The sequence below is a fragment of the Aplosporella prunicola genome (assembly GCF_010093885.1).
Source record: "Aplosporella prunicola CBS 121167 unplaced genomic scaffold K452scaffold_24, whole genome shotgun sequence".
Taxonomy (NCBI): Eukaryota; Fungi; Ascomycota; class Dothideomycetes; order Botryosphaeriales; family Aplosporellaceae; genus Aplosporella; species Aplosporella prunicola.
In genome coordinates this window covers 189,385-214,504 of record NW_022983552.1, presented here as the reverse complement: position 1 = coordinate 214,504, position 25,120 = coordinate 189,385, and the positions used below count along the sequence as shown (strand labels likewise).

The 25,120-nt window shown below is 55.9% G+C and overlaps 10 protein-coding genes across 10 annotated transcripts; 3 read left to right on the top strand and 7 right to left on the bottom strand.

Moving 5' to 3' along the window:
• Positions 1 to 165: 165 nt before the first annotated feature.
• Positions 166 to 5,838, top strand: K452DRAFT_311627 (uncharacterized protein; the record flags this gene model as incomplete). Its single annotated transcript, XM_033543446.1, has 3 exons — positions 166 to 3,367; positions 3,420 to 4,562; positions 4,610 to 5,838. The coding sequence occupies 3 exons, from the start codon at positions 166 to 168 to the stop codon at positions 5,836 to 5,838; spliced, it is 5,574 nt and encodes a 1,857-aa protein (XP_033393978.1).
• Positions 5,839 to 6,350: 512 nt separating this feature from the next.
• K452DRAFT_321235 (glycoside hydrolase family 95 protein) lies at positions 6,351 to 8,920 on the bottom strand (the record flags this gene model as incomplete). The annotated part of the gene is made up of 4 exons (XM_033544380.1): positions 6,351 to 7,348; positions 7,421 to 8,594; positions 8,645 to 8,727; positions 8,788 to 8,920. The coding sequence occupies 4 exons, from the start codon at positions 8,918 to 8,920 to the stop codon at positions 6,351 to 6,353; spliced, it is 2,388 nt and encodes a 795-aa protein (XP_033393977.1).
• A 398-nt stretch (positions 8,921 to 9,318) lies between these two features.
• Positions 9,319 to 9,538, bottom strand: K452DRAFT_290855 (uncharacterized protein; the record flags this gene model as incomplete). The annotated part of the gene is made up of 1 exon (XM_033541068.1): positions 9,319 to 9,538. The coding sequence occupies exon 1, from the start codon at positions 9,485 to 9,487 to the stop codon at positions 9,320 to 9,322; it is 168 nt and encodes a 55-aa protein (XP_033393976.1). The 5' UTR covers positions 9,488 to 9,538.
• Positions 9,539 to 10,216: 678 nt separating this feature from the next.
• K452DRAFT_91007 (uncharacterized protein) lies at positions 10,217 to 13,781 on the bottom strand. Its single transcript, XM_033547302.1, has 4 exons — positions 13,453 to 13,781; positions 12,666 to 13,394; positions 11,548 to 12,610; positions 10,217 to 11,499 (listed from the first exon to the last, which is right to left on the bottom strand). Exons 1-4 carry the CDS (start codon positions 13,618 to 13,620, stop codon positions 10,571 to 10,573), a joined length of 2,889 nt encoding a protein of 962 aa, XP_033393975.1. The 5' UTR covers positions 13,621 to 13,781; the 3' UTR covers positions 10,217 to 10,570.
• A 258-nt stretch (positions 13,782 to 14,039) lies between these two features.
• On the top strand, positions 14,040 to 15,113 carry K452DRAFT_277286 (uncharacterized protein; the record flags this gene model as incomplete). Its single annotated transcript, XM_033539316.1, has 4 exons — positions 14,040 to 14,320; positions 14,387 to 14,509; positions 14,736 to 14,958; positions 15,028 to 15,113. Exons 1-4 carry the CDS (start codon positions 14,168 to 14,170, stop codon positions 15,111 to 15,113), a joined length of 585 nt encoding a protein of 194 aa, XP_033393974.1. The 5' UTR covers positions 14,040 to 14,167.
• Positions 15,114 to 15,554: 441 nt separating this feature from the next.
• On the bottom strand, positions 15,555 to 16,553 carry K452DRAFT_277284 (uncharacterized protein; the record flags this gene model as incomplete). Its single annotated transcript, XM_033539315.1, has 6 exons — positions 16,407 to 16,553; positions 16,272 to 16,331; positions 16,033 to 16,191; positions 15,863 to 15,963; positions 15,690 to 15,804; positions 15,555 to 15,652 (listed from the first exon to the last, which is right to left on the bottom strand). Exons 1-6 carry the CDS (start codon positions 16,495 to 16,497, stop codon positions 15,555 to 15,557), a joined length of 624 nt encoding a protein of 207 aa, XP_033393973.1. The 5' UTR covers positions 16,498 to 16,553.
• A 740-nt stretch (positions 16,554 to 17,293) lies between these two features.
• Positions 17,294 to 19,546, top strand: K452DRAFT_290852 (uncharacterized protein; the record flags this gene model as incomplete). The annotated part of the gene is given in 4 exon segments (XM_033541067.1): positions 17,294 to 17,394; positions 17,449 to 17,504; positions 17,551 to 18,703; positions 18,719 to 19,546. Coding segments are annotated over 4 exon segments (2,027 nt in total), but the record flags the coding sequence as incomplete, so codon positions are not given.
• A 906-nt stretch (positions 19,547 to 20,452) lies between these two features.
• Positions 20,453 to 22,489, bottom strand: K452DRAFT_234670 (uncharacterized protein; the record flags this gene model as incomplete). The annotated part of the gene is made up of 5 exons (XM_033537376.1): positions 20,453 to 20,822; positions 20,968 to 21,422; positions 21,486 to 22,014; positions 22,072 to 22,234; positions 22,306 to 22,489. 5 exons carry the CDS (start codon positions 22,487 to 22,489, stop codon positions 20,453 to 20,455), a joined length of 1,701 nt encoding a protein of 566 aa, XP_033393971.1.
• Positions 22,490 to 22,798: 309 nt separating this feature from the next.
• On the bottom strand, positions 22,799 to 23,211 carry K452DRAFT_91063 (uncharacterized protein). Its single transcript, XM_033547303.1, has one exon. It carries the CDS (start codon positions 23,060 to 23,062, stop codon positions 22,835 to 22,837), a length of 228 nt encoding a protein of 75 aa, XP_033393970.1. The 5' UTR covers positions 23,063 to 23,211; the 3' UTR covers positions 22,799 to 22,834.
• A 149-nt stretch (positions 23,212 to 23,360) lies between these two features.
• On the bottom strand, positions 23,361 to 24,073 carry K452DRAFT_234698 (uncharacterized protein; the record flags this gene model as incomplete). Its single annotated transcript, XM_033537378.1, has 3 exons — positions 23,361 to 23,457; positions 23,512 to 23,849; positions 23,903 to 24,073. The coding sequence occupies 3 exons, from the start codon at positions 24,071 to 24,073 to the stop codon at positions 23,361 to 23,363; spliced, it is 606 nt and encodes a 201-aa protein (XP_033393969.1).
• Between the last annotated feature and the right edge of the window lie 1,047 nt (positions 24,074 to 25,120).

Genomic DNA, 25,120 nt, shown 5'->3' with positions numbered 1-25,120 from the left:
AAAACCTCGACAACACCACCGCAGCGCCTCGCGCGGCCCACTCCCGCGCGATCTTCTGCCTACACCGCATCCGCTCCTTTAATCCTCGCCGCCCTTTGCCGGCCACTCCTCCGTGCGAGACGCCCTTTGTGATGATCACGACTTACGACTAGCACGTCGACGACCATGCCTTCTACCTACCCTTCGCGTCCTAAGTCGTCGCACCAGACGGCGTCGCCGAGTCCCCTGCGGCAAGCCTCTACCGCCTCATCCCATTCTGCCCTCTCGAATACCTCCGAACTACCAAGTCGCGCCCCGTCCAATGCCGCCAACGGCCTTCGGCTCAATGGAACTAGCCATAGGCGCGGACAGAGCGAAATCACCCTGCCCACGCCGACAGAGGAGGCTTTCAGTGGCAACGGGCTGAGTGGTGCTAGCAGCTACCAGGCCATGCGGTCGAAGTTGCGGCCCTTGTCGCTAGCTCCTGGTCAAGCTCCTGTCAGTCCGCCAATCTCGCCTGAGAAGACTTCTCCAGAGAAGACCTCTCCACCTACGACGCACAGCCCTCGGTCTCCGCCTACGACGCACAGCCGCTCAAAGAGCCTAGCACCAGCGCTCTCTCCAGCGCTCTCCCCAGCGCTCTCACCACCGCCGTCTCTGGATAAGACGGTCCCCAGGCTACATAATCGCTCTCAGAGTCTAGAGCCTTCCAGCGCTGCTTTCCTCGATGGATCGACATCGCCGACCAAGTCGCGCCCGTACTCTCTGGCCATTTCTAGGTCGGATTCCGTTCGTGCGCCTACTCACGAAAGGTCCAAGTCGCATACCCACTTTACGCCTGAGATTGAAAAGCCGGACCTAGAGTCTCTTGCTAAATCCACAACCGGCCACCTTAGAACGCTATCCAAATTCGCAGAAAACGCTGACGAGGACTTTACCATTAAATCGCCAGATGAGGAAGTGGTGGGATTGCATGGGCGCAGAAGGCTTCAGCGCGCCAAGTCACAGCGGAAGCCTGGGCAGTCCAGCTGGTCAAGCGTCAAGTGGATGGAACAACAACGACAGTTCTTACAGGCATACGAATACCTATGTCATATTGGTGAAGCCAAGGAATGGATAGAAGACGTCATCCACCAGCCCATTCCGCCGATTGTGCAAATGGAGGAAGCCCTACGAGACGGCGTTACACTTGCGGAGATCGTGCAGGCGTTATATCCGGATAAGCCGCTCCGCATTTTCCGACATCCAAAGCTTCAATTCCGGCATTCCGACAACATTGCATTGTTCTTTCGATTGTTGGCTGACGTTGAGCTGCCAGAGCTGTTCCGCTTCGAGCTTGTCGATTTGTATGAGAAAAAGAATATCCCCAAGGTCATCTACTGCATCCACGCTTTGTCATGGCTGCTCTTCCGGAAAGGGATTCTTGATTTCCGTATAGGAAACTTGGTCGGTCAACTCCAATTCGAAGACCATGAACTAGAAGAAATGCAGAAGGGTCTTGATAAGTCGGGAGTTAGCATGCCTAATTTCTCTGGTATGAGTGCCAATTTTGGAGAACCGGAACCAGAACCCGAGCCAGTCGAGACCGAAGAAGAGCGCATTGATAGGGAGCTTGCTGAAAACGAAGATGCTATCATTGATCTGCAGGCCCAGATCAGAGGTTGCATGGAGAGACTTCGTCTCGGTGACTTCATGCAAGCGCTTTGGGACAACGAGGAGTGGTTTACCGACCTCCAGTCCAGGGTCAGGGGAGATTTTGCCAGGCAGATTGCCTTCTACAAGTTGGATATGGCGAGGTTTGCCATTAATCTCCAGAGTGCCGCGAGGGGTTTCAATATCAGGTCGCGACAGCGGAGTAACGAACAATACTGGCAAACTAAAGAGAAGGAAGTTGTCATGTTGCAAAGTCTTGTCCGCGCGCGGAAAGCAAGAGTTCAAACACAGGAAATCAGGACGCAGATGCAGCGTCATGAATCCGGAATCCGGAAATTCCAGGCTGCCATCAAGGGTGCGCTGAAGCGGAGGGAGGTCACCGAGCAGTATGAAGGGACTCGCGAAGCGGAGTCTGGAGTCCAAGGCCTACAGGCCGCCATTCGCGGTGCGCTGCTCCGAGGAAAAATTGAGGCCTTGTTGGTCGACGCACATGATGCAGAAGCCAGTATCGAGAGTCTTCAAGCCGCTATCCGCGGTGCCCTTCTTCGCAAGAAGATTGGTGACCAGCAGGCGGAAACGCAAGAGGCCGGCGCTCAAATTGAGCTCCTCCAATCTCTTGCACGAGGCATGCTGCTGCGCCAGGAGCAACGCGCGCAGCAAGACAGCTTGCGCCAACACGAAGATCTCTTCTCTTTGCTTCAAGGAGCGATTCGCGGAGCGCATGCAAGGAAGGTAACGGAACAAGTCCTGAATGACCTCTCGAGCTCAGAAGCCAACTGGATGGACTTCCAAGCTGCCATACGCGGCAAGGCTGTTCGCGATTCTCTTAACGAGCTTCGCGAGAACCTCTGCTCGCACGAGAGTGAAGTCACAGATCTGCAATCCCGTGCTCGCGGCAACGTTCTTCGACTTTCTCTTGAGGAGCTTCGCAAGGAAATTCATTTGCACGAGGATAAGGTGATCGATCTGCAATCTGGATTCCGCGGTATGGTTGTGCGGTCTTCTCTCGAAAATCTTCGCGAGCACCTTAATGCACATGAGGACGATGTGGTCGACCTGCAATCTCGGGTCCGCGGAAATGTGCTCCGGGACTCTCTCGAGGAGCTCCGCGAAAACTTGCGTGCGCACGAAGACAAGGTTATCGACCTACAGTCCTGGTTCCGTGGTATCAAAGCAAGGGCAACATACGCTGCAACCCTTGAGTCTCTGGAGGAGCATGTGGACTCTGTGCTTGACTTCCAATCGAGGATTCGGGGTCACCTATTCCGTAACAAGCATTTTGCCGACCTTCAAGCTTTGGAAGACGCAACCGACAGCATCGTGGAGTTACAGTCAGCTTCTCGAGGATTTAATCTCCGAAACCATACCTATGAGACTCTTTGCGACCTCACCGACAACGACGAGCAGACTGTCGCGCTGCAGAGTCTGGCTCGAGCTATGCTTGTGCGCCTCGATGTGGGTGACTTGCTGGCGCAACTTGACGAGGAAGAAGAACTTGTCTGCGAGTTGCAATCTCTTGCTCGTGGAAACCTCATACGGAGTCGTTTTCAGGAAAAGAAGAAGTTCTACCACGAGAACATGCAGAAGGTCGTCAAGATTCAGAGCTTTGTGCGCGGTCGGCAGCAGGGTGAGGCATATAAGAGCTTGACAACCGGCAAGAATCCCCCTGTTGGTACGGTGAAGAACTTTGTGCACCTCCTGAACGACAGCGATTTCGACTTTGACGAGGAGATGGGTAAGAGGACATGGTCACCTGAGCCCCTTGCAGCTTGCTAACTGTACTGCAGAATTTGAACACCTTCGGAAAACAGTGGTTCAACACGTCCGCCAAAACGAAATGGCTGAGCAGTACATTGACCAGCTTGACATTAAAATTGCGCTCCTTGTTAAGAACAAAATCACTCTTGATGAAGTTGTTAGGCACCAGCGGCATTTTGGTGGCCATGTTGGTGGCCTGCTAGCCAACAAGGACTTGGCCTCGAAGGACCCTTTCGACCTCAGAGCTCTCAACAGAAACTCGCGCAAGAAGCTCGAGCACTACCAAGAACTCTTCTTCATCTTGCAGACCCAGCCACAGTACATGGCTCGCCTATTCCGACACATTCGCGAGACTGGTTCTGCTGAAAAAGAATGCAAGCGTATTGAGTTGCTGATGATGGGTCTTTTCGGCTATGCCCAGAAGCGGCGTGAGGAGTACTACCTGCTCAAGCTCATCTCACGCTCCATTAAAGAAGAAGTGGACGCCGCCGACTCCCTTCAAGATTACCTCCGCGGCAACTTCTTCTGGTCCAAGCTCCTCGGCAACTACATCCGCTCTCCCCGCGACCGCAAGTTCTTGCGCGACCTGTTGGGACCTCTGATCAAAGAAAACATTATGGAAAACGAAGGTCTCGACCTCGAGTCTGATCCCATGCAGATCTACCGCTCTGCCATCAACAACGAAGAACTTCGCACTGGTCAACGCAGCCGTCGTCACCCTGATATCCCACGTGAAGAGGCAATTCGCGACCCCGAAACCCGCGAGACGTTTATTCATCATTTGCAAGATCTCCGTGACATCGCTGATCAGTTCTTCGCCTCTGTGGAGGATTGTTTGCACAGGATGCCGTACGGTATGCGATTCGTTGCGCAACAGACATTTGAGCTGCTGTGCAGCAAATTCCCAGAGGAAGAGCAGATCCATCTTTTGCAGATTGTCGGCCAGTGGCTGTGGAGGCAATACTTGCAACCAGCAATCCTCCAACCCGAAACCTGGGGTGTGATTGACCGCGGGCTGTCGCCTTTGCAAAAGCGTAACCTTGGTGAAGTGTCAAAGGTTTTGAGCCAAGTTGCGGCGGGCAGGTTGTTCGGTGGTGAGAATGTCTATCTACAACCGCTAAACAGCTATCTCACGGAAGCCATTGGGAGGATGGAAGAGATTTGGACAAACCGTAGGTTGACTTTCAACGCCTCATCTATTCATACTAACCGATTTTAGTCATCAGCATTAGTCCGGCTGAAGCGCATTTCGACATTGATGAGTACAACGACCTTTACAACACTCAAAAACCGACCCTGTACATCAAGCTCGCCGATATCTTCGCCATCCATCAACTTGTCGCATCGGACCTCTCCGTTATCTGCACGGCACAAGAAGACACTGTCCTGAGGGAGATTCTTCGCGAACTGGGCAGTGCTGGTAGCAACGAGAGGGAACTGTCTGGGGTCAGCTCCACTGAAATCAGCCTCACTCTTAACCCCAAGTTCCACGATGTCGAAGACCCTGACGCACCTGTGAAGGCTCTCTTCATGGAGACCAAGCGTTGTGTGTTGTACATTATCCGCATCCAGACTGGCTCGGATCTTCTCTCTATCATGATCAAGCCCATCACCGACGAAGACGAAGACCGCTGGGCCGCTCTCCTTCGTGAGGAAACGGCCTTGCACAACACCAACAAGACCGCCTACACTGACGGAGCCAACACACTTGTCGATATCACCACGGTCACGTACACGGAGCTCAAACGCATCGCCCTGGAAAACATTCTTACCCTCGAACAAGCCGGCCGCATCAACCGGCATAACAAATACCAAGACTTGCTCAACGAGATCGCCATTGACATCCGGACCAAGCATCGTCGTCGTATTCAGCGAGCTCGCGAAATTGAGAACGTCAGGGCCACGCTGGCAGCGCTCGACACCAAGGCGGAGTGGCTGGACAGCCAACTGAAGAGCTACAACGACTACATTGAGCAGGCGATGGTGACTCTGCAGAACAAGAAGGGCAAGAAACGCTTCCTGTTGCCTTTCACCAAGCAATACAACCACGAGCGTGAGCTGCAGCGCCGTGGCCAAGTGCCCAAGTTCGGCTCTTTCAAGTACAGCGCGCGTGCGCTTGGCGAGAAGGGTGTTCTTGTTGAGTGGCGAGGCTACACCGACAAGGAGCGTGGTTGGGAGAAGACCAACATCACCATATCGTCGGATGAAGTCGGCATTTTCCACATCGAAGGCTCAGTTGGCAGCATGATAATCCCGGGAGCTAGCGCCATGGTGCCATTGGACGATTTGTTGCAGGCGCAGTTTGAGAACAAGATGTTCATGAACCTGTTTGGAGCCGAGGGATCCGGAGAGGCAGCGGGCGCGTTGAAGCTGAACGTTAACTTGCTGCTGCACTTGATTTTCAAGAAATTCTACCGCGATGGTGAGGCGGTGAGGCTGAGAGTTTAATTCGAGAGATAGAAGCGGTGGTGAGGCGGAGAGGACTGTGAGTGATAGGGACGTCGCGCTTCGGCGTTCTGTCTTACATTTTGGGTTTTGTCTGCTTTTTGGGGGTTTCTTTAGGAAGGATTGGTGTCCCGGAGGATTTCTTTGGTAGGAGAGAGCCACGAGTCTCTTTGCTTTTTCACTCTGTTCATCCTACATTGACGCACGAGTATACCCTTATCCGCACATAGGCTCATTTTTCTAGTCAACCCTCTCTGTTCAGTTTCGGTCAGCCACGGCCCGGAAACGCATTGCATATCGGGAGCAAAAAGGGGTACGGATCTCGTTTTTCTTTTCTTTTTCTCTTGACTTGCGACGGCATAAAATGTATCTACGCGTGTAGTAGCGCGGCGGATGATCGAGAATGCCAGTATGCTTATTTTCTTTAATAACATATATTTTTACTCGTAGCTAGCGAGAGCGTCGTCCCCGACTATTTTATACAAATACAAAAAACAAACCAACACAATTCATGTTCACACCTCAACCAGCACATCCCCCCTTTTATTCACGACAGTCAAACGCTTACTGCGCCCCTCGACCCTCGCCTCCGTGACCACGCCCTCGGCATCCCACGTAAACGCCACGCTGCCCCCGCCCCGCAGCCTCAATCCGCGAACACTTCCCCCAGCCCAACGTCCCGGGATCGCCGGCCCAAGCACCACAGTGCCGGTGCCTCCGGCCCGCCCGAGCTCCGCAGCCGGCAAATCGACAACCAGCATGCTCAGCACGGCGCCGGCCAGGCCAAAGTTGGCGTCGATCTGGAAGGGCGGGTCGGCCGCACTGTACATGCTGAAGCCGTTAGGCGCAAAGTTCCGGCCCACGGCGTAGCGCAGCAGCGCGTCTGCGGCGGCCGTGTCGTTGAGGCGTGCCCATGCCGCGGCGCGCCAGAGCTTGGCCCAACCGGCGTCGGCGTCGGGGGCGGTGCCGTTGCCGCGGGCGAGCAGGGCGGCGCGTACGGCGGCCTGGAGGGGGGCGGCGCTGTAGCCCTGCGCGAGCGACGCGATGCTGTGGCCGGGGTGCCAGCCGGTGAGGTGCGAGAGGTGCCGGTGGTGCGGGTCGATGTCTGGGGAGCTCTCCAGGGAGGGGAGTTTCCACTCTTGCAGGGCGCCCGTCTGCGGCGAGACGTGCACGCCTTTGTCGAGGGCGGCGAGGGCGGTGTGCACGGCTTGCGTGAAGTGCGCGTCCGGCTCGTGGCCCAGCGCGCTGGCGCTGGCCGTGGCGTGCAGCACTTGGTGGATGAGCTGCTGGTAGTGCGCGCAGCCGAAGGTGACGGGGCCGTGTTCGGGGCTGGTGCACGGGAGCGCCACCAGCGTGCTGTCGTTGGTGAGGGCGTCCGGGCGGAGCTGCGACAGCCAGAAGCGCGCGACCCCTTTGAGGAGGGGGTAGCCTTGTGCGGCGAACCAGGTCGAGTTTTGCGTGTACGTGTAGTGGTCCCAGACGTGCTGCATGAGCCAGGCGGGGGCGGCTTGGTCTGCAGAGGGGAGGGGGTGAGTGTTAGTTAGTCTTTGGCAGAGGATAGGGCGATGGATGTATCATCACTCACAGTCGGCCCACTTCTCGACGTCCTTCATGCCCGTGTGCCCGAAGATGTTGACTTCGCCATGCACCAGCCACCCCGGCGCGCCATACAGCAGCGCGGCCGTCTCCTCGCCGCGCGGCACAATCGTGTCCTCGATGTAGTCCCACAGGCCCTGCTGCAGGCGGCCCAGGCCTGTCTGATCCGCGTGCCAGTAGTTCATCTGCACGTTGATGTCCAGGTGATAATCGTCGGCCCACGCGCCCTCGAGCGTCTCCAGCCACTTGCCGGCCAGGTTCGCGGGCAGCGTGCGCTCCCGCGCCGACGAGATCAGGAGGTACCGCGCGTAGTCGAAGAGCAGCGAGTCCACGTACGGGTCTCCCTCGGCCGTCGTGTTGTAGCGCGTGATGAGGGTGGCCGTTTCCAGGCCTGCGGAGCCGAGCGTGTCCGGGAGGTCGAGAGAGAAGGCGTGGGTCAAGCTTTGGAAGTCTTCCAAGTGGCGGCTGAGCAGCGTCTTGTGCTTTTTGGAAGCTGCTGAGATAAGTCGCCTGAGCCGCGGTTCGGGGTCCTCGCCCTTGAAGGAGAAGTTGTGTTCGCGGGTGCCTTTTTTCTGGTCGTAGTTTGTCCCGGCGGCGATGAGCAGCTCGATTGACGTTGTGTTGGCGGATGAGGGGATGACAAGCGCACCAGTAGTCGTGTTGCTGCAGTGGATAAGGGGGATATGGCTATCCACCACTTGGGCAAAAGCATCGTACCGCATGCCCTCTGGCGGGCCGAGTTGGGTCACTCCAGCCAGCCGCACGAACCCGTCTCCGCATGTTGGGTTTTGCAGCTCTGGGGCCGCGAGCGTGTTCTCGAAGGAGACGGTAACAGTAGGCAGACGGTCACTGGAGCTGAGGCGGTAGACGCAGACCTTATCCGGATATGAGCAGTAGATGGTGGTGGTGTAGCTCGTATTTCCGTTCGCCTGGAACGACGTGCTGTGGATGCCGGTATCCAGGTCTAGGGATCTGTTGTATGCCGTCGTACTCGTCACGCCGTCAATGGCGATGCTGAGGTTGCCGAGGACTCGAAAGGAGCCGTAATTGCTGGCGTCTCCCAAGAGTTGATAGACGTGTCCCGCGCCATTCCTGAAGATGGTGTCTCGAATCTCAGGTAGGTACTGGTACTTTGTCGTATTCGGGTTGCCGCCCGTATAGTTCTGCCGCTGCCATGTCAACGGGGGGAAGGGAGTTGACAATAAACACCTACACTAGCAGCAAACGGTCCCCCCGACCACAGCGAATCCACATTCAACGACACCTTCTCCTTTCCCGCCGCCCCAAACGGCAAAGCTATGCAACCCACTTAGCAATTACTCCTCTCCAACTCCGCCTCGCTAACAAAACACTCACCTCCCAGAAAGCCATTTCCCACCGGATAAGCCTGCCGCATAACATCCGTCGCCTCCGCCGGCGTCGACGCCCACAGCACCTTTGCCTGCGCAGCTCCCGCCACGACGAAACCAACGGCGACGAAAAGCCTCATCCTCAGCATCACAGTGAGTACGAGCCTCGCTAGTAACCAAGTGGTAGAAACTACTCTTTCCGCGGTATCCCGGCAGCAAACACACCGGCTAAGTACTCCCGCCACGCCGTCCCATAAGCAAGCAAGCAAGCAAGCAAAAGCCACTGACATGGTCATGTACATAACTACCGGTAGCCCACACCTACCCCTCGCGCAGAGCCCCGCATCGCGGGGAAGCTGAGCAACACTTACAAACACACATCGAGCTGAGCTGCTATCTAGCTCTCGGGGCAGCATGCTCCTTAGCCGCACCAGCGACGACGTACGTACATACGTACAGTACAGTACACGCAGCGATGCCAGCACGCCCAGCCAGCGGGTCGGGTCCATCCGTACCTATGTCTGTAGTTAAGTCTGGCATCAAGACGATCCGCCCAAGGACCGCCGGGGCACGGGAGTTGCGGACGAGATTTCTCCGCTTTTCGGCAGATCGCTCCGCCGAGGCAGCGTGGTTGCTTCTTTCGGCACGGAGGGCCGGGCAGGCTCGAGCTCGCGGGCAATCATATAGCCAGTGATGGCTGCTGCCATGTAGATCCAGGACCCGGCGACCGAGGGTGCGCGCAGGAGCCAGGGCCCCAGGTGGAGGGGGCGTGGGGGGCGGCCATGATGATCTTCTCTCCTCCCATGCCGGAGGGATTGTCGCCGCACCGTCTTGGCCGTTGACGTGTGTTGGCGTGGCTGAGCTGGAGCTGGAGCTGGAGCGAGCGAGCGAGCGAGCGAGCAAGCGAAGGAGCTGAGTCGACTCTCTGCCCTTCTTATACAAGGCTGTGGCCGCCACCCGCCGTCCGCGCTTTTTTGTGCTCTCCTCCTTCCTGTGCTGTGTATACCTCTCCTATCGTGGCCGACCGTCACGCCCGCAACAGCCAGAAAACGAATGATCAGCGCGCAAGAACCACAGAACATGATTGCTTTTTTCAAGCCTTCCTACCGGTAATCTGGCCTCTCTTCAAAACGACCGTATTTCCCTTCCGCTCCTCCATCTGCTTGCTCGCAAGCACGATTGATTACACGCGCGCGAAGCCGCGTCGCATCGTCATCATCATCATCATCATCATCATCATTATCATCATCGCCCGCATATAACAAACATGTACATTCACAGCATCCAATCCCCGCAAATACGTCTTGGAAAGCCAGAAGAAAAAAAGCACCATATGTTGGTAAGTAAGCGAGCAAGCAAGGAAAAGGGAATCTCTCTAGCAAACATATCCCAGTGCTAGCCTGGTGAGTGCGCAAAAAACCATGCAGTGATATCATAGACAACGACGAGACGAGAGGCGCAACGAAGTGAGAAGAAGAAAAAGAAGATGAAGAGAAGGAAAGGGTTCATACAAAAAAGCGCCATTCCAGTTTACCCGTAGGTATCAAAATCCCCGTCGTAAAAGTCGAGACGAAATCAAAACGAAACCCAAACCACCCGGCAAACCGGTGGGACAAAGTCGACAACTGCCTGTCTTTACAGTATGAACTGAGAAGCAGGCTCCGGCAGAGAATATAATCACTCCAAAACCTCGCACCGCATCTCGCAGCACCTGGGACATGGGACAATCCTATGCTCGCATGTTTTCATGTCACATCCTCGAGTGACGAAACGTTCTTCTTCAACCCCTTTCACTGTCCAGTACCAGCGGCACTCTGCTGTCCAATATCAAACACCATCAATGGCCATAGCTGGCCTTGTGCTTGGGCCGCCTGTGCCACTGCAGCCGCGCTCACCGCTGGGTGTGGATGGTGCTGCTGGTGTTGCTGATGCATTCCAACTGAGGCCGCAGCCTCCATATCCACTATGGTGCCCGTGCCCGCTTGCGGGCCAGAGGCGCCACTCACCCCGTTTGCCATGGGACTGTTGCTCATCCCACCAACACCAGACACGCTACCGTCCCGTCCGCTGTGTGGTCCGGTGTGACCCAGAGCCATCAACGCGCTTGCCGGATGATATTCTTGCGAGCCGAGGTTCGTCATCATCCATTGGCGCCACGCGTCACTTTGGTTCTGCGGGTTGGCGTTCTGGTGGGGTGGAGCACTATGTGGCGGCTGTGGGTATGCAAACGCCATGCCATTATCCTGCGTTGTCCCAGCCGAAACGGCTGCAGCGGCATGTGCAGCGGTCATGTCAGAACCTGGGACACCGTAGGGAGATTGGGAGTATTGAGCGTCGCCGTTCTGGTAGGTTGACATGGAATGTGGCCCATTGGCGTAAGGAGAATACTGCGGCGCGCCAGCAACGGCAGGGTAAGGGTGCGAGGATTGTGTCATCGAGGGATCGTCAGGAGGCATGTAGCTGGGTTTACTGGGATCGGTAACTGGAGCATTGTTGCTAATAGCACCACTGTACTGGTTGCCATAGCCATTTGCGGGCGGATACGGTGGCGGTGCGGGCGCCGCATCCTGGCGTGGGGAGGTGCTTGGCGATTGCTTCAACGCTGCATTGGCCACAGCGGCGGCAGCGGAGGCCGTCTTTTTCGCCAGATGCCGGCTGATGTTCCCAATCGCCTTGTCGATAATAACACGGGTAGCTTCTTCCAGACGCTTCCCCGAACCTCCGGAACAGTTAGCTAATACTTTAATAGCGCCGGGGCAGGTCCTACCGAGAATGGAACCGCATTCCTCCATGATCAGAAGCCACATTTCCATCTCGATCTTCAGATTCGCGAGATCCGACGACGTTATCTCATCCTTGCGGTGCGAGTAGACAAACAGTTGGGTCAAGATCGCTGCCAGGTAGACCGTGCAATTGATCCAGGGAGTATCCAAACTTTTGTAGCGCCTGATCTCGTCCAGAAACTTGACCATCTTGGAGTTGGCCTCCAGACAGATGTCCATGTTGCGCTTTAGCAGGTTCTGGTCGCTGGACCGAGACAATGCCGGATGATGAAGCATCAAAGAGAACTCCTGGTCCCAGAACTGCACGTACAACGCAAAGATATGGTCTTCCGCGTCGACACGCGAGCCTTCTCTGAGCTCGGGAGGGACTTGTTCGCGCCACCTTCGATGTTCCTCTTCTAGCCTTCGAAGAGTGGGCTCGTAAGACTGGGGCAACTGTCGTACCGCATATATACTGCTGTACATTTGCGACGAAAGCGCCACGATCTTGATACCCTGTAGACCAATGTGAAAGGAACACTTCCGGAATTCACTGAGACTCTCTTCCGAAGGCAAATTGTCACGAATAGCTTCAGGAAACTCCACGTCGATATCTTCCATGCGGAGAGGCATTGGCCGGCCGAGCTTTCCACTGAGTGTGATATGGAGTGCATGGAGCGTCCAAAATACTCTCTTTCTCGTCTCGATCTCAACAATATCTCTCTTGGGCGCCGTTTCCGCCCATGCCTTTGCAGACCTGTGAAGGCCCATCTCCACAGCTACAGAGAGAACCAACGATGACATCATCCAAGCGGCACCGGGCTTAGGGAAGTTTCGAAGATGCAGGCAGATCATGGTCAGCGCTTGGATGTCCTCCAGAGTGTGACCGCTGAGTAGCTGATAGAAGTGACTCAGGGACCATCGAAAATGGGCATTCGACTGCTCCTGTGCTTCTGGATTGTTGTTACGCGCCGCGAACTGGTACTTGATGATCGCCAGTACCATCTGCACCATGACGGTTTCTGCTATGGTAGTGGTATGATTCACATTGGAGTATATCCTGGACAGCTATATGCAATGTCAGCAATAACCACACACGGACCAACAAACACCTCATCCTTACCAAATCCATAAAGTGTGGCTTATACAGAACCGGCGTGTAGGGATGCAGGCCGCGAAAGTACCAGCTGGCATAGGTTTCACATTCCTGATGACTGCTAGGCAGATCGACCTTGTGGGGCTTCGGGCGGTCCGAGGCATTCATGGCCACGGCCAAAAAATGGCGATAGGACATAGGAGAGCTGATATCCTCAACATCGTCAGGCACGAAATCGGCAAGGTCGATCTCCATGCCGTAAAAGGAAAGTGATGTGCCCTTAATGGGGCTGAGGACCGAGTTGGCCGATGAGACGCCCAGGTAGTTGTCTCCATTGAGGCCTGAGCGGAAGGTGGGCAGGTTTGTGGTGCGGAACTGGGTCGAGTCGATGTCGTTGGCCGAGGTGGGCTCGCTGCTGGCAGGTGGATAGGTCATGGCGTTGGTGTTCGCGGGGGGCGCAGATCCCCACAGGTGACCATCGGCAGTGGCCGTGGGCCAGCCGTTCTGCGCTGGCTGCGGAGTGGGCGCGTAGCTATGGACCGCAGGTATGACTTTTGGCTCCACACCCAATTCCTTGAGCTGGGCCTGCATTTGGTAGAGGGCCTGCTTCAACTGCACATTCTCATACTCGATGGCCTCGGTGTGGCCGCGGATGGTGGCGCGACCGGTGATGCGGTCCGTCGTCTTGCACTCGGTGTTGTTCTGAATGCACGGCGAGCATCCGCCCGGACGGCCATCGCAGCGGATCTTGCGAACCTGGCGGACGTTATTAGCATGGGTGGTTTACGCCGTGACCCGGCTCTGCGGATCCTACCTTGCAACGGTCGCAAGCCTGGCCGGTTCGCGTCGAGGCCGACAGCTTCTTCTTGACCGTGTGTGAAAAGTCCTCGGCGGCGTGGTGCTCGGTCTTGGGCAGCTTTGGCGATTGCGCCTGCGACGGCGACGCGCCCTCGGAGGGAGCAGGGCGTTTAGCGACAGGCATCCTGCAGCGCGTGGTGGAAGGTGCCGTGGAGATATCCGCGCGGGACGTGTCGTATTAGGAGACCGGTGACGGCGCGACGGCGGCCTCACAGCAACAGAGTAGGAGAGAGACTCTCTGTCTGCTGCGGCGGCGGCGGGCGGGCGCTGCTGCGGGCGCTGCTGCGGGCGCTGCGATTCTGGCGGCGGCGTCTGCCTCGGTCGGTCAGTTCCCTTTCACCCCCCCAAACCCCAAACCTAGCAAAAAGTCGAGTCACGTGAGGGCAGGACAGGGCAGGGCGAGGCGACTCACTCACTCACTTGCTCTCTCAACTCAACTCGGATGTATGCTAGAGATATGTGATACTTGCCTTTCTCCTCGTCTGGCGGCTGGCTGGCGTTGTGGCTGGCTGCGCGACGCGAAATCTGGGGAGAGGCGCGGCGGCCCCCCATGCGCCTGGCTGATAACTAAGAAAAGACGCTCGCTGCTGCTTGCTTGCTGCTTTGCTGCCTTTGCCCGCTCCGACTCTTCCAGCCCACCATTCTCCTCCCTTGCGCCCGCGTCCCTCGCCATGGCCCGCGTCCAGACTATCGGTCTCGCCCACCTGCCTGCCCACCCCGTGCACGTCGCCCTCTTCGATCACGTCACAAACGCGGCCGCCTTGCGCCAGCACCTGCTCAGTGGCAACCCCGAGTTCGAGTACGCTTTTCTCGACGCCACCACCGTACGTTGCCCCCGCCGCATGAATCCGCTTGACTCGCATCACGTGCACCCTGCTAATGCACTCCAGATTCTCTCCACATCCCACCTCTTGGCCGCCGTCTTCCGCGCCCTCAACGACCTGCTCAACGCCCGCTTGAAGAGCCGCAACGTGCACTCGGAGATTGTCTTCTCCCTGAGCCCCAACAACAACGTAAGCTGCTGCTTTTCTCTGTTCTTTTCTATTACCAATTGCGTCCTGCTCCACCTATTGTTTATATTAAAGGCTTGTATCATTAGCCGTCGTGGGTCGAGTCAGCCCCCCGTTCCGACGGGCCGGTGACGGCTCAAATCCGACGCCCTCTCTATCTCCGAATTGTCTCCCTATTCGAGTCGAGTCGATATAATCTTTGCATGCACTTTCTCACCCCGTCTCCCAGATAGCCGAGTCCTTCCGCCGCTTTGGCATCCAAGATGCCACCACGACTCTCCTCGCCATCAAGGTCTCCACCCCTTCTTCCCCCGTGACTGCTGAAGCCGTGCAAGCGCACCTCTCCACCGCAATCGAGGGCACGCCGCTTGAACTGACCGATGCGGAGCTCGCCCGGTTCACTGACCTCGCGCGCATTCGCAAGATCTACAAGCTCGACTCCGCAAAGCCGAGTCAACGAGGTAAGAACCCGAAGAAAGGGGCTAAGAAGGAAGAAGCAGTCGCAGATGTCACCAATGGAGTGGATGGAACGGCCGACGAGCCTGTCGACGAGAGAAAAGACATGGAGGCGGTTGTTTTGGGAACCATGGCACTGAAGGGATCATGAGCGAAGCCCAGATCATGCTCGCGGGTAGGAGACCAATAGAAAACACAATAGAAAGCCGTTTCTTGGTTAGGGCACGTTGCATGCTGGTTTTCCTGATAGGCGGATGCGTCAAACTTAAACAGCCTAGCTAGGCACCGAAAACGGCTAGGATGACGACACACGAGCGGGGGACGTGACTAGTAGTTTACCCGAATTATCTCCAGGTTAGTAGCTTCAACAATGTTGTCTCCGGTCAATAGAGTGTCTCAGAGCGTTTCAAGCGGATGCCAAAGGATTTGCTAGGTTTCGTGTCCTCGGAGCGGAAGTCCGGGTAATGGAGCGCGGTCTTGCTGCAACGGATTGCTTTAACTGCTATACTCTACATCAAGCCGCTCTTCACTACAACACCAGCACCATTGGAAAAGCTGTACAGGGAGGGGGTACTTTTTGTTTGCCCGCAATTTACCGGTACTCGGGGCGGACAAAGTCGGCCAAGGTCTTGGGCTCACCCTCGTAGTTGTGGGCGCCATCGTGGTCAGCGTCTATTGTAAATGTCAGTACTTCCCCAACTGCTCCAAATTACGGGAAAAAACGCACGGTGACCGTGAGTGTCGTGGCCGTGTTCGTCGTGGCTGTGCTCGGGGCCAACGTAGTCCATCTTCAGGCAGTTACCGCACTCGGGGCAACGCTCGAGGGGGCGGTCACGGGACATCTATCGGAATCATCAGCATCTCGAAGCTTCCATCTGTCGCGCAAGACCGGAAACATACAACAAGCCACTTGACAACGTGGGAGTCAGCGGGGACACCAGTGCAACCGGCGTACTGCTCGTCGCCGAAGGACCTGACAACGATGGGGTTGTCAAGGGTGCCTAAATCCCATCAACACACACTCGGAAGGTAAATTGACGCGTGGTGGACGTCTTCCGGACTGGCCATACCCTTGCGCGAGGAGTCCAGAGGCTTCATGTCGAAGACATCAACGCCCTGGATCTTGCCGAGAATCTCAAGACGCTCCAGACCAGTCGCCTGCTCGAGGTCGGTGGGGACAGTGCCGGGCTCGGCACCGGGAGGCATAAGGTCCTCCTCGGTCTTGATTTCTGTAACGGACACACATATCAGCCATGCGCGCTCGCAGCTTTCCGTCCGTCCTCGGATGGAGCTTCCGGAATAGCCGTACCCTCCAACTTCTTGATGCGCTTGTCATTCTGGCCCGGGCTGGGGTCGATCTTCGCGTCGCCTGCGATCCAATATCAGCATTGGAGCCATTGATGCCTCGGTAATGGATGGGTGCTGTTGTCGTTAGGGAGCTTACGGCGGGTGACCGAGGAAGCGAAGCTGCGCGCGACAGCGGGGCGGATGACGGCGCGCCTGGCGACGGCGAAAGCGGAGCGCTGGAGGAACATGGTGTCACAGCAATTGGTGTGGAGTGGAGATGTATGGGGTAGGCTGGTGGTTGGCTGGAGCTTGGTTTGTGAGAAGTTCAGTCGGATGATCTGGATTACGGTTACCGACACACCCACAATCGGCAGCCGCACCGCCCTGCCATCATCCATACGACGCCCGACCATTTCCAAGCATCGTCAACATCATTTCATCCATCAAGCAACCATCACCACTCCACGAAACTAGACACTACAATCAAAACTGCATCTCATTGGCCAGTATTCAGCCGTCTTTTGTGTATCTGTATACACAGCTCCATCTCCAGCTAGCAGCCAGGCCATTCGGCATGTCTTATCATTGCAATTGTTTTTCCCTTCAGTCTGGCTATCTTCTTCCTAATTGTCAATCACCTTCCAATCGCGATAAGATTCATATCCCCTAGCAGTCTCGTCACTTTGGTCAAATCTGCAATCGCCGGGTAGATAGAGACCAGCAATCCAGCTGGGCTGGTCTTTGCAGGCTTACAACAATCACTACCACCTATTCCCAACTGGACATGCTCAGCTGCCAAGCTTACAGCTCATTATATGAGCAACCCTTCTCACACACCGACTAATCGACACAACAGCGCTAATACAACATCCAGCCGCACGCTAACCGCGCCACCAAGCCCACCACCAAGCTGCTATCACCAAACCATCCTCAGCTGCCCCTGACCCAACGTCTTATGAAGTAAAGTCCAAATATACAATGACTCGTACCTAGTATAAATCCATCCAGACGGACGTCGTCTCTATTCCTTCTCTGTCCTGCCGTCTTCGTCCAACTGCAACAATGAAGTCCTCTCTTGTTGCGGCGCTCTGCGTGCCTCTTCTCGTTGCGGCTCTGCCTAACCCCCAATGCCCGAGCCCAGTGGAGTAAGCCTCCAATAGGTTCCAGCCACCAATGTTCATTCACTGACCATATTGTAGAGTGACCGTGACACAGACACAGACGTCTTCTCGTACAGAGACTGTCACGGCCGTCTGTACGTATTCTGGCGCCAATATTATTTTCTTAGCTGACCATTGCAGCCACGAGCACCACGACTATTCCGCTCCCAGGTCTTCCGTCTACAGTAACGCTCCCTCCGGCGACCGTCACGCTCACCGGAACGCGCTCTGGTGATGCCACAACTGTGACAGTCCCCGGCTCGACGACTGTCCTTGTTCCGGGTGCTCCCAAGGTCGTCACCCAAGTCCAGACAGTCACTGTCCCTGGTCAAGTTCAGACAGTTACCATTCCGGGTCAAGTCAAAACAGTCACAGTTCCCGGTGCGGCCGCTACTACTACCATTACTGTGCGCCCATCGACGTCCACTTTCATCGTTGGTGGTGCTGCCCAGTCGACCGCTGTGACTCTTCCCGCAGGCACAACCACCTTCGTCGTACCCCCTGAGGTGCAAACTGTGACGGTTGGAGGAGGCGTGCAGACCATCACACTCCCAGCACAAACCCGCACGATTACGCTGGCTCCCCAAGTTGTTACTGTTACTGTCACGCCGACTGTTGTGCCCTCGGTTAGCAGTTCGTCCACTCAGACTTTTGCTGCGGCGACCTCTTCCAGCGTCAGTATTTCTGCGGCGTCAGTGATCCCGACTGCTGCTACTACTGGAACCTCTACTGCTTCTGCTTCCAGCACGGAAATTTCCACGAGCACTGAGTCTTCCACGAGCACTGGAGCTTCCACGAGCACTGGAGCTTCCACGAGCACTGGAGCTTCCACGAGCACTGGATCTTCCAGCGTCTCTAGTGAGACTTCCAACACTTCTACTGCTTCCGATGCAGCAACTATCTCCACCGAAGCTTCTACTTCTGCCACTGAGACTACTGCTACGGAGACTTCTGCTAGCACCGACGTCTCAAGCACCACTACTGAGACTTCGACCACGGAAACTTCGACGTCTACTGAGGTTTCTAGCACCGAGAGCACCGCTACCGCTACCGAAACTTCCACCGCCGAGACTTCCGCTAGCGAGACTACGACTACTGAGGCTACCACTACTGAGGCTACCACTACTGAGGCTACCACTACTGAGGCTACCACTACTGAGGCTACCACTACTGAGGCTACCACTACTGAGGCTACGACCTCAGAGACTACCACTACAGAAGCTACTACCACAGAGCCTACCACCACAGAGCCTACCACCACAGAGCCTACCACCACAGAGCCTACCACCACAGAGCCTACCACCACAGAGCCTACCACCACGTCTGTCCCTGAGGTCACCACGACGGCGGACCCCGTGTCCAGTGCCGTAGAAATCATCACATCCAAGGCACTCCAGCCCTTCTGCTCCACTCTCCTCGGCTACACCGCCGCCACAGCCACAATAACCGGTGTCGCCACCGTTCCCGTTGTAGTCACGACGACCCCCTCCGGCTACACAACCCAGACCGTCACACAGACAGTCACGACGACGACGGAGCTTACCAGCATGATCTTCGCCCCTACCAACTTCAAGCGCACGTCTCTATACTTCCTCCCTACACTTGGGCTCCCCACATTTGTGCTCCCTACACTGGCGCTCCCTTCAATTGGGCTCCCTTCACTTGCGCTCCCTTCACTTGGGCTTCCTACACTTCCGCTCCCCACATTTGAGCCCTCGGTCGCGCTCCCGACGGCCCTGCCCCAAGCAGACACAATCACGTCCATCCCCACACTCACGCCCATAGACGTAGTCACAGCCTCGGCGCCCGCGCTCCCTGCTGGCACGCCCGCCGACCTGGCCACCTTCGCCGATGATGTCATCACCTCGGCGTGCCAGCTGGAGGCCTCGCCCGCCACGAGCACGGCCTACGTCACTGTGACCTCCTTCACGACCGAGCCTACCACAGTCACCAATTTCGCGGGGTTGAGGACGGTCACTCAGACCAACACCGTGACTGTCACGGCGACGAGGGTGGTGGAGATCAATGAGGCTGTTACTACTGAATGAGCGTGGGATGTTGTTGTAGAGGGCGGGGTGTAATGTAATGGATATAGATATGTAGACCCTCTGGAGAGAATCTCCAACTTAATCGATCATATTTGATGAGTTTTGGAAGTTTTCCGTCATCCATCTCCGACCATGTTGTTTAATGTTTACTAGCACATCTTTTAACTAAGATTGAGTCCTCGGATGATTTGCCCACCTCTCGCCTACATATAAAAATGAACTAGTATAGCTACAGAGCACTTCTTAGGTAGTTATAATAAACTTTTACGCTATGGCTAGTAGTCGCTAGCTAACCACATAATAGTAAAAGCATACTAAGTACAATAATGTTTAAAAATACACGGAGGTAGGAGTCAATATAAATACCAGGATATCCTATAAGAGTACGAAAACACAAACAACCGAAGGGTACAAAGGTACTTACAAAGGTACAAAGATACCAAACACCCAAGTGTAGAAAGCACGTTTCACAATCTTGCACGCAAGTTATCACACAGCGAGCAAGTTATCCGAAGCCTACATTTATACGTATTTTGCAACTACATACAAAGCCAGCTCGGAACGAACAAACGACCGAACGAACGAACGAACGAAAGAGACGCCGAGTATATAGATGCATGCAGCAACGAACAAGAACCTAGAAACGACGACAACGATGATGCCCCAAAAACGGCCGCCCGGATGCTATACTATGCCATGAAGCCAGCCACACCCAGGGAAGCCGCAGACGCCTTGCTGTGCCATATTAAAGAAAAAAGGGATATAAAGAATAAAAATGATAAAGCGAAACCAGATGCGCGCGGGTACGTATTACGTCTTCAAAAACGAGAGTAAAAACAAAAATAAAAAACAACAAAAAAAAGAAAAGAAAAAAAAGGGGACCAAATAGCGCAGAGCCGAAAAAAAGAAGAAGCAGAAGACAAGAGCTGCGCAGGACAAATCAACCAAGCACACACACCTACCTACGCATCTTACCACCCAACCCCCCTCCTACCCTAATACCCATTAGCAGCACCATACCCATTGGCCGTCCTCCCCCTTCCCCGTTCCTCCCAATCCACGCCCTCAGCATCCACGCCATCAACGCCAGGCATGAGCAATTCGCGCGCGCCCTCGGCCTCCTCCTCGACCCGCTCGCGGTGGATCGTCCGGCTCTTCCAGGCCGTGAACGCGACTAGCGCGCCGCCTATCACCAGCGCCAGGCCCAGCAGGATCAGGTTCACGGGGACGGGGTTGTTGTCGAAGACGCGGTGCGTGAGGGCGTCGAGGCCGGCTTGCCCGAAGTTGAACAACCCCGCTAGGCAGATTATCAAACCGTACACTTTGCCGAAGGTCGCGAAGCCGAAGACTTTGGCTGCGTAGTCGCTGTGGGGGAGAGGGGCGTTAGCTGGGTTTGTATTTGTGTTTGTGTTTGCGTTTATGTGGTGCTGTGCGTGGGGTGTTTTGGGATGGATAGGGATGGGAAGGGGGTTTGTGCTTGTGCTTGTGTATGTGGATGGGAAAGGCTTACGAGACAGTGGTGTAGTACAGGGGGCGGTACACGACGAAGAGACAGATATTCGCATACGCAGCCCACATCTGCGGAATGACGCCCAGAATGCCAATGAGCGTCGCGATCGCGACCAACAAGCCCAGCACAAACGGCGTGCTCGTATGGTCGAGCACCCACCCGATAAACGGCACACTCACGACGCCCCCCAACGGCAGCGCAACGTCAAAAAACGAGTTAATCTGCACCGCCTTCGGATAGCTTCCCAGCAAGTACTCGTACTGCGGCCTAATCGTCGCGACAAAAAAGTTGATGCGCGTCATCTGCACTATGGTAAACAGCGTGATGAGGACGAACCAGGGCGAGCGGATCTGCTGCGCCGCCGTCTTGCCGTGCAGCGCGCCCCACACGCCCGACTGCTGCCGCTTGCGCTCCTCGGCTGCGCTCTGCTTCGACGCGTCCTTGCTGCCCAGCAACTCCGTCAGCTCCGACACGATGCTCTCGCGCCGCACCCGCCGCTCTTCCCGCAGGTTCTGCACCACGTCCGCGTCCTCAATGTCTTCGTCCGAGTCGTGCACGTCCGTCGTGCTGTCGGCTACTTCGCCCACTAGCTCGCCAACCGTCTGGTACGACTTTGGCGGCATGAGGAAGAGCTGCGCGACTAGGATGTAGGCGGGGACGACGAGGTAGAGCAGGAAGAATTGCTTGGGCGTGAAGCTGGTGTCGCTGGATTGGTAAATCATTCTATAGATCAGGAACAGGGCTGAGGATGTGTCGAATGCGCCGGTCAGGAGCGCTAGGATGAGGCCCGAGTACTTGGGGAAGGTGTTGCTGAGCTGGAAGGAGGATATGAACACGAACGGCCCGCCCAGCGCAAGGAAAAGGTATCCGGGGGTATATCCGTCGAACGAAAAGTTGCCCGCAAAGGCCATGAAGAGGGCGCCGATGCTCAGTAGCACAACACCAATCATGCCGCTCACACGTGGACCGTACCGGTCGAGGATTGTACCAACCGGGAGGGCGCAGACGTTGGTACACACCGCAGCGACGGTGAACATCAAGTTGAGCCTATAGTTCCTACATCAGCCCACCGCACTCCCGACGTCATTCCTGGCGAAAACATACCGCAGCTCTTGCTCATAGCACACTCGCACGTCCTTGTCAAGCTCATCCTGCGTGCACCTATCCCTGTATACACCCTCGCGGATGAGCACGGGCTTGAGCGCCGCGTAACCGAAGACGATGCCTGCCGCGAGCAGGCAGTATATCACGGCAGCGACGACCTGCACTGCGAGGATGTCAGCACGCGCCGAACCAAACCGAACCTCCCAGCGCGCCAACAAACTACGAAGTACTCACAAATACGCTTCGTCTTCGACACCTCGAACGCGGGCGCTAGCTCCTCATGCGCTGCCGGCCCCCACACGCCCTCGTCGACGGGATTAAAGCTGAGTTTTTTGCGCTGGCTGCCCGTCGGGGTGGGCGAGCGACTGCGCCAGGGCTCGATTTCCTCGAGGGCAGAAGCGCGCGCGGCCAACGACATGGTAGCTGTGGTTGGTTCCGGATGGGTTCGCGCGAGTGTGGGTCAAGGCGAGAAAGAAGAGGAAGAGGAAGGAAATGGGTGAGCGGATGGAGGCGAAACCGGAGCAGACCCCGCAACAGCGTGTTGATCTTTGCGCTCGCTCGCTTTTTGAGCGTCGGATGAGGCAGCTGACCTGCTTCGTTCGCACGGCTGATGGCGGTTGCCCAGCTAGCGGCGGCAGGCGGCGGTTGGAGGTGCAGAGAAAGTACGTAAATGCACGGGCAAAATCTGGGGTAGGTAGCGAATGACGACACGAGGCGCCGTGGCTCAGCGTTAAAAAAAAAAAAAAAAAGCAATACGATGATATTATGTAGCAATGACTATGTGCGTGAGAGGGAACCGAGGGGCAGAAAAGAAGAAAGACAGATAGCAGCAGACGGAACAAAAGGCCGAAAGGAGAGGGAAAAAAAATTGCGTAGGTCGTTGCTGCTTGCACGCGCGAGGCGGCGGCCGACCCCGAGTGAGACGCGCATGCAGGCTTGAAACACTATGCCCAAACCGGCAAAAAGCTATCGTCTTGGCACCACTCAGCATCACCCGTCCGACGCACCCATCCTCCCATGCGGCGTCGCCGCTCACGACACTCGGAAGCGATTGCTCGATGAAAACTCATAAATTGCCCATCCTGCCTTATCATTACATTATGGCATCCCATGCCCAGCACCCCAAAGCCAATCACCCCCACCACCGACTCCCTCTCACGACACCCACTAAAAAAAAACAAAACCAATACCAACAAGACTCAATCTTGGCGACTGCGCGCCTGTGCTACCTCGCTCGTCACACGAATCTCCTCGTTTTTGTGCGTTGTGATATTTGGGCAACGTCGCATCTAGGGCTCGGCCTTGGCCGGCGTCGCGGCGTTAATGGCTTTTTTGTTTTTGAAGAAGAGCGTCGGAAGCAGAATGCAAGACGTCGTATAAAGGATGCTGTCGTCCCCGTTAGTGTCATTTCCCGCCGGCATACGGGCAGCTGAAACATACCAAAGGACAATGCTCAAGCCCCAAATCGTCTTGCTCTCGTAACAGTTGGCCTTGGTCGCGCCGGCAAAGGATGCCAGGGACAACGTCGAGCCGTCGACATTAAGATTGTTCTCGATAGAGGTGACGTAAGCGTACGCTGACGCTGAGGTGATTGACGTAGAAGTGCTTCGGATGTTGGGACAGTTGAGGAAGGAAATAGGCTTGCCGAGGCAAACGGCAACGACGATGAAAGCGATGGAAAGGAGAAAATCGACTGCGGTCATGACCAGAAGGCCGAGATACGCCTCGGACCAGAAAAAGGCAATGCTGACAAGGGAATAAAGCGTAGCGAGACAAGTCTGCGATCAAAGGTCAGTGTTGGCGCATCTTAGAGACACTCCTTGAGACATACGACAGTGAGAGTGCCAACGACCTCCTTCGGAGGGGAAATGCCACTGGTGACAATATCGTTGACAAAGTTGGCGGCTATGCCGACAACGATAATCATGCTTACAACCTCGAGCAATCTGACCAATGCAAAGGTCTTGCTGAGAGGAGCGGCTCCGTAGGCGGGGACAGGCATGATGGTTAAGGAGATATAGATATGAAATCGGTGACGGTCGTAAAGGATTGAGAGTAAACTCTTAAAATCGGAAGCTGGACGTGACAAATGCTATCAAAGCAATGAATGGAGGTGGTCTGGCCAGCAGATTACGCGGATGAGGAGTAGTGGCAGACTCGAATAAGACACTACGAGAGAATGGATGGTTTCTTTCCAAAAAAGAGATTGATAAATGGAAATGACGGCAAAGAAAATTCGTCAAAGAGATTGCTTGCTGAGAAGATGAGAAAAGAAGAAATGAGATGCTGATTGACACCTACGGCGGAGATGGCAACGCCTTAAGTATCTCTCACTTCCATCCATCGACATCAAACGCGTCTCTCCCGACCAAGAACCTAGACCTTCTGATCTTCGAACGACGCACCGACTCGTTTCTATTCTCGTGTCATGGAGCGAGCAACAGCCCGTTTCACGACTTCCAGAGCAGACGCTAGTGGCGCCAATGAAGGCCACGGCGATCCACCCCAGAGTTCAGGCAGGTCGGCTTGTGGGAGCGACCCGGCGGCTAGTAGCGGGACGCTCGGGCCCGCGGCAGCCAGATGCAACGACAGCCACTCGTCGCGCAGACGCAGCGTGCGGCTCTGGTCGCTGCGCCTCAAGCCACCCAGGGAGTCCCCTCCTCCAAATGCGCAATCCCATGACGCAAGGCCGCCAGCCGGAAGTGTCAGCGTCGTTTCCGCTGCCGCCCGCCCCTGCTGAAGATCTTCGTGCGGACGTTGGGGGAGGCGGCCTATTGTCGCGCCTTTTTTCTCGCTCCCCAAGGCCTGGAACGCGTGCGGCTGTGCGCGCGATCGGAATGTGTTGATGTTTCGCTGTTTCGGGGGCCGCCGTTCTCTCGGTGTGCTATCATCCATGGGCTTGTCGACTGCCTCAACACTGTGTCCTCATATGACAAGTCAGTACTGTAAAATGCATCGTTACTATTGTGATACTCTCTGCCCCGTGGTTCGCGGGTTTGTTCCGGCTTGGGCAACCGAGAATGCCGACGATAAGCTGAGGGGCAGCAGA